The sequence below is a fragment of the Poecilia latipinna genome, unplaced genomic scaffold (genome assembly GCF_001443285.1).
Source record: "Poecilia latipinna isolate Pla-1442-1.1 unplaced genomic scaffold, P_latipinna-1.0 Scaffold10, whole genome shotgun sequence".
In the NCBI taxonomy this organism is placed as follows: domain Eukaryota; kingdom Metazoa; phylum Chordata; class Actinopteri; order Cyprinodontiformes; family Poeciliidae; genus Poecilia; species Poecilia latipinna.
In genome coordinates, this window is record NW_015112626.1 from 867,317 (window position 1) to 879,425 (window position 12,109).

Here is a 12,109-nt window from a genome sequence, read left to right on the forward strand (position 1 = left end):
CTGGTGGGTAGACGGGACAGGACTGAAGACTCTGATTTTCAGATCTTTATGGAGGTAGATGTGATCAGTTTCAAATGCATCTATTGGCCGGTCACCCAAAATGAAGAAATTTGGGGCATATTTGGTGGTGCACTCCAGAGAAAACTTAATAAGCTGTTTAAAAATGAAAGCAAATAAATTAAAACACAACAGTTCTGAATTAGAAGTAGGAAACAAATGTATTTATTATGATATCAATACGTTTTATATATACACAAAATAAAAATGCAGTCCTAGAAGCATAATGAACTTTTTTTAAATCATGACTTCTTTCATTGGTCAGACATCTTGCCAGTCTTTCACCTTGATTGCATGAGCAACTTTGGACTTTCTTTGTGGGGAAAAAAAAAAAGATTTCTGTTACTAGCAAATTATTTTACACACAAATAAATAAAACAATTGCTTTGAAATCCATTACTAAAAAAATAAGTGAACACAGAAAACCTTCTGAAGAAGCTGAAGTGTAAAGTATCTACAATATTGTGTGCATGTGATGTGTCAGTGTGTCTGAGCTGCAGTACTTTAGGTAGTACCGTTGGTAAAATATAACGTGATTTCACAGTAGTAAAAAAATGACACAGCAAATACAAATTCAAGTAAAAACAGGATAAGGTTAAAAAAAATTAAAAACCCATTGCTTCAGTGACATTACGGCTTTCACATCATTCTGTTATTAAATGTAACAAGAGAGCTAAAACTAAAGATCAAAATCATGACACGTCAGTGTATATTCATGTGAAAATGTACAGTAATCTATGCAAGACTGTCATCTGGAATTTATTATTCTATGTCTTTAAGGACAAATAATATACAGCCCTTAGCTATGATAATATCTTGAGTCACAGAGACGAAACAAATATAAATGTTCTCACAATACCCAAATTTGGCAACAGCAGGCAGGACTACAGAATGCCGCCCAAATGTGCAAACCATGCCAATCAAAGCAAGTGATTAGATCCCATGATTGTACCATTATTTCACCTCTCTAAGCAAACACTTGACCGTTATGAAACAGCATCTGATTTGGGATACAGCCCCCTCATTCTGGGTTAATTATTGCTCCACAAATGATCTTACCTGTACAAAAAAGCATTCAGCATAAAGTAAGGTAAAGGAGGGTGTACTGTTTCTTTACTAGCTGTGTGATATACATCAATGCTCATGCACAGTTTGTGATGAGTGATCGTTGTGCGGCAAACATGGGGAGATTCCTGTCCCCTTCAGCTCTTATGTGGGGCAGTCTGGAGATGAATCTGACGGCTCCCTTCGAACCCAAACCTCAGCCTTCACTGCTTGATTCTTGTCCTTGGAGTTGTCGGTTACGGAGCTCTTCCTCTCTGTGTCGGATATCTTCTCTTCATCTGGTCTGTCGCTCACAGTTGGAGACGGCAGGCTCTTACTCCCGTCTGTTTCTGCACCCTCCAGGGATAAAGCCATCAGGGGGCTCTCCAGATCAGCCTCTTCAGATAGAGCTCTGGGTGTTTGGCAAAACTCGTCGTCATCATCGCTTAGGATGTCTGTCTCCTTCATTTCTTCCTGGTCTTCATACTCTTCTAGGTCAAACTGCTCCTCCACCCAGCGGTCTGTGTCTCCCGCTAACTCAGACTGCTGCTCATCCTTCTGCTGCAGCGGAGCTGAATCGGATTCCTGTGGTGAAGTGAGGTCCTGCTGTTCTGAGTCCCCATCAAAAACAATGTCGGTGTCTATGGTGAAACGATTGCGCACCAGCTTTCTCCTGCCTAGAGTCCTGGTTGGGGCAGATGCTGTTAGGATAAATTAAAAAAATAATAATTTCAGTAGAAGTAAGAATTATTATAAATACTTTTGTCAATGGCACTGAGCATTTGTATTGAGGCATTGCTTTATATAAAATTCTTCTGTATTTTTATAGACAAGTCTTGTAAAGTATACTAGTTCTACATCCACCTGGCCATTATGTTGCTGTGCAGTTCTGCTCAATTCCCATCTTCATTCAGTGCTCCTAGAATTTCTCCTATTGAGTTTGATTTCTCTGGTAGAATTTCAATCAAGCCGATCAGTGAACAGAAGGCATCGGAAACGATGTTGATTTTCTGAGATGTATTTGAGTTGTGGTCTGCCTGTGTGTGTGTAGGGTTATATTTTGGCAATGGAGGAAGTGAACAAAGCTGTTCAATCCATGTTGCTCTCGCTTTCAAATACTGAATTAACATTAGAGTTGGGGTATTACTTTATAACCTATCTCTTTTAAAAGTTGCTTAAATTTAACCCTGACTTGTCTGGTGGGTTTGTTGGTCTTCATGATGCCGTTTGTTCACTGACGTTCTCTAATCCCTGCGATGGAGTTTCTTGCACTGGATTTTGTCTATAAATATTACAAATACCCTGGAGCTTTTTCTTTTTAAATGTGACAAAACATTGAGAAGATTAAAGCGGTATTGCTAACTTTGCAAAGTAATACATTAGCTGGTTGCAAATTGTTTGGTCGCACAGTTGAACATATAAATGAACAACCTGGATTCCGCCAAAGATCCTATCTGTGTCAGTTTGGAAGGAATTGGGACACTTTAAGCTGTAGGGTGAATGCAGCCACCGACTGGCATTTACCGGCTCTATTTATGGCTGGACGGGCTCCCTTCAGGGCACAGAGTCGCTTTCCTCCAAATGGCACATACTGCTGGTTGAGGGGTAAACTTTCTGTCTTTAGGAGTTGTCGGCGGTGCTTTTCTCTCAAGATGGAGTGGACTGTCTTCAGAAATTCCTTTCGGCTCTCCGGAGAGCTGATAAAGGAAAAAGAAGGGTTGGGTTATCAGTTTGTCATTGTGTTGAGAGCAGCAAGGAGCAGTAGACAGGCTTAAATCTGAAGCTAAACTCCGCCTCCTTCAGACGAAAATCCTCACCTGCAGCACAGGTGAAACGTCCTCTCTGGTCTTCCTTCTGACTCTGATTTTGTGTGAACTATTTCACACATAGCAGAACTCTCACCATCTGTGGGATACAAACAATCTGCATCATTCACAAAGAAACATGGTGAAATTAAAATACAGAGCCGCATTTAATGGAGCATCTACCTGTGTTTGACATGGATCGGATTTGAAGGGCATCTGTAGGAATCATGTGACGGAATCGGAAAGGATCTTTTTCTTCCGAAGATACAGAAACTCGATGTGAGCCGCCCTTAAATCGGATAAATATAATATTTATATTAAAGCTGCTTCTAAATGTTGCTTGTACAGTTACAGAATGCATGTGCCTTTTTGTGTGAAAACGTACAATTTTCTTCTTCTGCTTGGACTCTTCTTTGCATACAAACACCACAGCAGTTTTGAAAACTGAAAGGCAGAAGAAAATGGCAGACATCAGTTACCTCCAAATAATCACTAATTATTGTGTAGCAGACTCTTGTACCCTTTTGTGTGGGCTTTGCATTTTTAATCCATTGGAAATGCAGACATTTGTTTCTCTACTGTATCTGACAAATATTAAAAGAAGTGACATTTTTTAAAGCACATTTTATGTTTGTTCATTAATTGGATTTGTTTGATTATTTTCAATCCTACATATTTTTGCATATAAATATATTTTGTTACTAAATAAACCCCAAATATCCTCACTGGGTTACCTTTCCTTAATTGAGCATAAGATTACTTGTGGTTATTATCATAATGAATACTAAATGTCAAAGTACAAGTGATAAATGTTAAATTCTGGGTTTTATAGCCTATTTTAACAAAGTACCATATTCTAGTGCATTTATTGCTGAAACTGTAGGAAAACAAAATAGATTGATTAAACTGAATATCATCACTGACGTACCAAATGTTGCCATCTGTGGTTCTTTCTTCCATTTTCCCAGAGAAATGGGTGGGTTGATCCATGTCACAGTGTTGTGAAGCAGCAAATCGCCCATCGATAGATCAGCCACCTGGCAGTTGTGTGAAAATATCAACATCGTCATCCCACAGGGACTTTTTTTCTTTTCTTTTTTTTGACAACAAAAAGGCTGCACTTGTCCAAACCTACGTCTTTCTTTTCACTGCTTTGCTCAGTGATCAGCTGGTCAAACACTGCTCCAAACTCCTCGTGGATCTTCTGCATTTCATTGATGTGGCTGGCAACCTTGTTCATGGCTTTTATAGCAACTATGTCAAGCAGAAAACATGTTTTCAGCTAAACTGTTGTGTCCGTTCAGGGATTCATTTCAGTTCTGTGATGAAAAGAATTTTGTATCCTCAGTAAACTCTGACATTGTCTTACCATCCAAGTGGTAGTGTTCCTCACTGTCTGGGTCCGTCAGTGAGTAGAGCTCCCTTAGCAGAAGGGGGTATTTTAGCACCCTCTGTATGGGTTTAATCAAATAGGATTCCAGGGTGGAGGAGTGCTGCTGCTTGGGGTTCCGCTCATCAAGAAAGGCCTTGAAATTAGGGTCGGTTTTGGCTGCAATGACAAAAATAACATTGTGTTTGCAAAAGGTTGGAAGAGATCATGCAATCCTTAGCAGTATAAATAAATATTTTTTTTACATGTGGTTTTGCATAGGTCAGGTGAAATACTTGTATTCAAGGGATATCAAAATATAAATTGCCTGCTTAGGTGAAGCGGGCAGTAATTATTTGGAATATAATAGAAAATGACATGGTCATTTTTAAATATAAGCTTCAGTCTAGGACCTGCCTCGTTCATTACCCAAATGGCTACACTGAACGCCTCGAACGGGGCTGCAGTAGGGGACACGGCTCATTAAACATCACCTACTCTAACCGGAGAAAAGCAGCCTGATGGAGGTGTGCGCACAGGAATGAGTGGAATCAAAGCAGCATAACACACAGGCTGAAGTTAGTAGTTAAGTTCCCAATTATCACAGATTCATCCAGCAAGACCTAAGGTGAGGAATAGCAGATACTCCATTCTGTATGACAGGTTCAAACTGGTACAGTACATGTAATTCCATTGAAAAAATCTAATTCATTGTCAAAGACAGATATGCTGGCAGCCGGATCGTTTGTCCACAATGACATCACATGGCAACAAGAATTTTGATATTTGACTCTGCTTTATGACTACACTTGGAAAGTCGTAGGCTTTAATAGTTTTTTTTTTATTAGTAGTAACCAATTAAAAGCAAAATTTTGATTAAAACTTTGTATGAATGCAAAATACGCATTTTTTGTCTTTTTTTTTCTTCTTCATTAGACCTGTAAGACTGTACACAAAGTGAAAACAAAGTAAAATGTTATAACTGTATGAAAATACCATAGAACTGTGACAGTTTAACTCAGAGTTGTCATATTATGAGAATCCCATAGTCACCATGCCCAAAAGTACTTCAGTTCAATTTAGTTTATTTATATAGCACCAAATCACAACAAATGCCATCTTGAGTCACTTTGCAAAAATAAAATAAAGTCAATTCAATCACGCATACATTGCCATCAAACAGTACATTAAGCTCTGTTAATTATCCTAACAAGTTCAAAAATGTCTTGGTCTGCTAAACCCAGCAGACTGCAGCAAGTCATGGACTTGAGAGATAACCAAGAAATAGTGGTAGTAATAAAGGCCCTGTTATTGATCCAGAGGGCACACATTTCTGCTTGTCTCTCAGAAAAGCAAAACAAAACCACAGGCTTGCCAAATGCAACCCATTTGGTATTTTTGTGTGAAAAGCGAGGAGGAAGAATCAATAAGCATATTTAAAGTGCTTTATTTTAATACCGCCATCAAAACCTGCACAGCAGAAAAGCAGTTGACTCACTGAATATGAATGTGGCAAACAAAGCTATCCAGTGAAGTTAGAAAGGGAGTGGGTGTAGTAGCTTCAGAAGAGTCTGTTCAACACTTCTAATTACATATCATATAATCTAGCCAGGCTTTTAACCTCAAGAACTTCTAGCTGGAAAGTATATGGGGGTCAGATGGACAACTGCGGCTGACAATGATGAAGAGCAGATTTATGGAGAATTGCAGTATACAGCAGATGGTTAAATACACACTGTCCTTTGAGCCAAGGTGGAATGTCAGCCCAATGTAAAAAAAAAAAAAAAAAGGACTCACCCTTCACAAGAACCTTTGGGACTTTAGTATGACTGGCACAAAAAGCACTGTAGATCTTAAAACGGTCCGCATAGTACAAGAAAGAGCCTCCCAAAGAAAAGAGTATTTTCTGTGAGAGAGTTCACAGAGTCAGAAAAAAGTTCATAGGTTGTCTGAATGCTTGATGCTGTTTATATTCTAGGATTATGTCTAAAAAAAGAGAAATATTTGTACCTTAAACTGATCCACACTCTCCAACTTCTCCAGATCTGGAACCAATCTGGTTCCGTCTTCCAGCGTTTTTAGGAACTCAACCTGGAATTCCACCATTTCTGGCAAATTGCCAAATAGAACATCCAGCTGGGGAAAAAAAAAATATTTCCATGTCTACTAGTGTCAAATTTTTAGTACTTTGTAACAGTTACAAAAACTCAAACTAACATACAACATGAATTTTAATATTGCAAATGCATGTAAAAATCTCTCTCTCTAATTGCCATCCATCCGTCTTCTTCTACAAGGCAACACTTCACATGATTATGCAACAAACCATTAATAGAATATTTCAGCAGCACTGGCATCTAAAAGCCAAGTTACCTCTTAAAAGTTCATGCATGGGAAACATTTCACATACCTCATCCTGTGTGAGGAAATTCTCTTTCTGCAGTGGGGTTAAATATCTCCCAATGAGACAATTGAGATCCTGCAAGGCAAGAGTTAAGTGTGTTTAATTGTGTTCTGTCACTATGTGGGACATTATAGGAAATAGACTCTGGGTGATAAAAGTCAGAGAGAAATGTTGCCAGTCTTGAGGACTTGGTTTAATACGAATGAGCAAAACACTATTATAAACCACTGCAGGCACCAACAGATTCATAAATGTGATATGTGGAAAGTTTTTTACGAATAACAGTGTGTAAAATGGCTGATTCTAAATCATCCTAAAACAAGCAGTTTTTCAGAAACAAGCACTAAAGAGACATCTGCACAGCAAACTGTGTGATCTCCAGTCTAAAGCCAAAAGACAAACAGGAGTATGAGTGGAGCTCAACAATAAAAACAAAATAATTCAAAATGCTGATTAATTTCAGTAAATTAATTTAAAGTTAATTATATCTAGATTTATTACCCACAGATTGATATGGTTAAAATATTTATTTCAGTACATTTTGATGTTTATGGCTTACAGGCAATGAAAACCCAAACTTCAGTCTCTCAGTATGACTGATTACATAAGATCATACTGACTGGATTTTTCATAAAATGGTGCTGTTTCTACACACTGCAATCAACTGGGGGCAAAAGGTTGCACATTTTTAAGTATTTGCCCACTCATTATTCTTAAGACAACTGTGTTTTTAAACTGTAGTAGGCAACCTATGGGCAGCAATTCACTCAAAGTTCAGTTTCTCAGAAAATGACAATATGCCATAACGACAATTTGAAGAAAAAATATGTAATACGGAAGTGTTATGACTCGTACAATCATGGGAAAAAGCGTGGACTTGATAGATGTATAGCAAGGCAGGGGTAACCAACAAATTCTCATCATAAAATGTGGCTGGCGTCTTACATATAAATTGACTGAAAGGAAAAGTGTGGTTTGAATTTGCGATTCACTATTTTGGTCAGGATTCAGTGTGACTGGAGTTGGTGCTTCAAGAGCCACCATATAGCCACAGTATGTAGGGCATAGTCTACAACTGTGACTTACTTTGTTCAGCGACTCCTCAACCAGAGACATGACCTGTGCTACGGTACAACCTGTGCTAAGGAGAACTGGACTGTTGTTCAATGGACAAGCAGCTATGTGGTGGTTCTTAAGGCACCCACTCCAGTCACACTGAATCCTGACCAAACTAGTAATAGCAAAGACCGACCTTTGGTATTACTGTCACATTAATATAGTAGCAATGCCAAAAAAAACAACAAACATCTAAGTATTGAACACGTATACTGTACAATACAAGAAGAAATCTTTATGAAGAGAGACATTCCCGTATTAAGCCTTTTATTTTTAAATTTGTTCCTCAAAAAAATCAGATTGTTATGAGACAGAGTATTGGGTTTTCATTAGCCATGAACCTTTATAATAAAAATTAACAAAAATATTGCTCTGTGCAAATCATTAGGAGTTTCCCCTTTTTTAACAGAATTAATTAAATAAATGACCATTTGGACAATATTCTAACTCATTGAAATGCATGTGCATAATAAACTTGTATACCAGCAAACTTACAAATTAATTTGACAGCAGCATTCATTTCAGATCATTCATTATCACTAAAGACTTTTATTCCTCTGGCTTTTAAGTCTCTGTGGTGTTTTTCAGCAGCAATTAAACATACAAACATAAAGTGCACCAGACTAAAGTAAATTAAAACAAATCACCAATTCCACTTGAACCTTGTGCAATATACAATCAATCATTTGTAATGTGATTTCTATAGTAAGCCCATTTGTGCCCCCTGGACTGGCAATCATTAAGACAGTCTTGACATTTTCCCATTACATACCATCTCTAACCCAGTTATTCCACCAAGCCATTTTTATTCCAAGCTGGAAAAGATTAGAAAATATCCAGACAAGGACACAGCTGTGTCCCCCATCACATCTCCGGGGACGCAGAGATAAATATGGATCGGTTATATAGAATAGACAATATGAAGACGGAGCACATCTCAAGACGGATAGAATCTCTGACTGCTGCACAGGAGAACATATGCACTCACAAACACCATCTGCTTGGAACGAGTCTGATGATCGATACTGACTTTGACATAGGTGCGCTCGGTCTCCACGAGTTCACAGATCACTTTGCGGAGCTTGTCGGCATCAGACAGCTGTCGGGGAGTCGCGGTAGGCGGGAAGGGTGAATCCGGGCTCGGCGAAGAGGACACACACTCTGAGGGATTCATGTCATGGAGACTGCGGCAGAAAGCGGCGACCTGCTCTGTGCTCTTTAAAGGAAAAAAGGAAGACAAAAGAGACAGGTAAGTGATCAAAAACAGGCAAAAGTGTAATCCAAATGTGAGGATATAAAAGGAAATCTGCATGAAGCAACCAATCAGCACCTTGGAAGAAAATGTGTAGGCATCACCTTCTACTTACTGATGTGCACAGACTCATGACTGTGCAGAGAGTGAGCCTAGAAAGAGGCAGAGAGGCAGCTCTAAAAAAATCTTTTGCACTAATTTGGTCTATTTCAGTCTATCACAACTATGACTTTCCGACCTCCTCTTTTTTGCTCACTTTCCCGGGTGCTTTCTTCCTGCTGATGGATTAGTGGTATAATGATTCAACTCTTTCACTGGATCAAAATATACACACACTGTGTGTCCACAAAGAGTATGAGTTGCCATGGTGACTGGCCCTGATGTGCATTAGACTATTATTTTGGACAAAAATAGACCCCTCTCAACAAAAGCCTACATGGCTGAACAAATAGTTACTTTGTTTGCAAAAGGCTACAGCCTCGCCAGCCAAACAAAAAAATAAATGAAAACAAGAAATGCTGGCTTGTAACATCAATACAAACACAAAAGAGAATGCACAGAGAGGCTCCTTCCTTATCCATCACAACTTGATTTCATCATATTGTGGATTATCATGACACAAAAGAGATCAGCTGAGGAAATCCAGCAGAGCGGTCGGGGGGCCATGCAAAAGGCACAGCCAGCAGGAGTACATTAAAAACCGGGTGAAGGAGGGCAAAGGTCTCACCCGCTTGTAATATGGCCAGTTTTATAGACTTGATGGAAGCAATTTATCCTGTCTCACCTACAAATACCTCTGGGAAATAATAACGATATGGACTTCACACAGCTGCAAATGATGGATGCTTCTAATCTTAATTAAGATCAAAGTCGCTGCCAGTCAGCACATCTCACAATCTCAACACCATCTCCTGGGCATAAAACGCTCGCCAAACAAAACTGTGATATTTGTTTCTTCAAAAGGCCCGTTTCATTACATGCAATTCAATTAAGATATTCATGTTTGTTTTTAATTCATCATTCAGTTGGATGTAATGACTGCAATAAATTCAAATATCATCAATGCCAGACACGTCTAATCTCACGCAGATTTGATAAATTAAACTGATTGTCAGCATTGTTATCTAATCAAGGAGACATTTATGTGGACCGTTTGTTCCGCTTGAAAATTCCCCAAAATTCTCAGACGGCTTGCACACCAACTCAGAAGTGGTAAAATGGCTGTAAATGTATTGTCACAAATGCACTTTATAGCATATAAGTAGGACGTTTGCTAAATTTGTGGAGCAAGCATCTGCCAAAAAGGACAACAAAACAATTTCTGAATGTGTTTGAGTATTTGAAAACTGAAGACTGAAAGCACTTTAAACTAGAGCCACATTCAGATACCCAGTTCTTTCTTTGCTCAAAAACCAAAAAAAGTAGAAGTGTGTCTTTAAAAGCTCATTAAAAGTCTCCAGATTTTGGAATGGTACATTATTTCACAAAGCAGGGACATTTTTGTTTGGACCTTGGAATGTTCAAGTGCAATTTTATTTTTATTTTCCCCCTTTCTGTGTTTGTGGATGTATAGCAATGGGGGAAATCATTAAGACTTTAAAAAAACAGTAAATTTTTTTTTTATCAATTCTGTAATAAACAGCAAACCGTTGAAGTGAAGCCAGAACTGGAGCTAGGTGTTCCTGTATTCTAGTTCCTGATAGTTTGTCAGTGTAACAATTTTTACTGCCCACTTTGATCCATCTCTTTATGAGGTTAAATTACACAGAACTGACCTTTTAGGTATTGCCAAGTGTTTAAAATCCATGAGAATTTGGTTTTAAACAAAATGAACACATTCACAAATGGATAGCATTTGGCATGGCATTTGACAAAATGTAATGTTAATTGCTTGTTTCACAATTGGTGTCTGTTTTATGTTTTTATGGTGTAAAGCACTTTGTTTGAACTGCCTTGTTCCTAAAATGTGCCATACAAATTAAACTGACTAGATATTCAGCAATACTCTGAGTGTCGTCGGTTTATTGAGATGCAAGCAGTAAGAAGTGCTAATAACTTTTACTACTTTTAACATAATGCAGCAGTTATTTAGATCCTTAAATCTGGTGCATCTCAACTCATGATAGTCAGCACCTTTAACACACATTAGAAGTGTCGAGATGAAATAAATTATTAGACTCAAGAATTGTACATTTTATCAGAGGTCTTTATGCTTCTGGACTACAGGGAGATGAGCCTTGTATCATCGCAGACCAGAGGCAGCAGCAGGTGTGGTACGTTTGATAAAAAATAATAGAGCTTGTTTTTTGGGTGGTTGTGGTGGTGTGTGTGTGTGTGTGTGTTTTTTTTTTTTTTGGGTAGTGGGTTCATGTAGTGCTTTTAGTTTTCCTAACGATGCTGTTTAAATCTTTTATTATTATTATTATTATTATTTTTGATCACAGGCACATGGAATTGTTCAACTGTGTCTAAATAACAAAAATAAAGAAGCCATCAGCAGTTTAGAAGAGCCTATTAATCCAAGATGAAATAAGTAGATGTGTTTTAGGATCTCTAGTTCAGAGCTCATCATCACACACAAGAGGAGTGTTATAATTGCCTCTGACTGCCACCTTCTGCCTGTGCTTCAGATCCAACTAATTATCCCCTGCTTAGTTTTGTTCTTTAAGGCGTCTGTGACCATAAGAAAGAAAGAAAAATGGAAATAAATTCCATATGATAACTAATCAGTGGCACTCATTTTCTACTCGACTGTTAAATCATTGGTGAAGAAGGATGTGCAAGAACATTTGTGCAGCGCTAATGTAGAGAGAAAACTAGAGAAATAATCTGGACTTTTTTTTCCCACTACTGTACCACTTCTCAAATGGTGAGAAGAAACATAAAAACACTGACATATATTAACATGATTAATTATGATTTGCTGTTTTAATGCATGTAAACAGAGAGCACTATAAAATATTGGCAAAGCTGACTTGAGTCTGCACACACAACAAAACGGGATGACAATTTATTAATTGTGACAGCTTTTAGTCAGAACACCCGCCTCGTTCCATTATGTG

At 38.2% G+C, this 12,109-nt stretch overlaps 1 protein-coding gene and 1 long non-coding RNA gene across 2 annotated transcripts; one reads left to right on the plus strand and one right to left on the minus strand.

Annotated features, from left to right (window-relative positions):
• Positions 1 to 552: 552 nt before the first annotated feature.
• LOC106945704 (T-lymphoma invasion and metastasis-inducing protein 1-like) lies at positions 553 to 9,195 on the minus strand. The gene is made up of 13 exons (XM_015029587.1): positions 9,163 to 9,195; positions 8,826 to 9,011; positions 6,686 to 6,754; positions 6,286 to 6,411; positions 6,073 to 6,181; positions 4,276 to 4,455; positions 4,042 to 4,160; positions 3,835 to 3,943; positions 3,292 to 3,350; positions 3,090 to 3,195; positions 2,919 to 3,006; positions 2,626 to 2,798; positions 553 to 1,802 (listed from the first exon to the last, which is right to left on the minus strand). The coding sequence occupies exons 1-13, from the start codon at positions 9,178 to 9,180 to the stop codon at positions 1,267 to 1,269; spliced, it is 1,878 nt and encodes a 625-aa protein (XP_014885073.1). The 5' UTR covers positions 9,181 to 9,195; the 3' UTR covers positions 553 to 1,266.
• On the plus strand, positions 8,958 to 11,747 carry LOC106945708 (uncharacterized). Its single transcript, XR_001424620.1, has 2 exons — positions 8,958 to 9,044; positions 11,274 to 11,747. It is a non-coding gene; the product is annotated as an uncharacterized LOC106945708 (long non-coding RNA).
• The last annotated feature ends 362 nt before the right edge of the window (positions 11,748 to 12,109 follow it).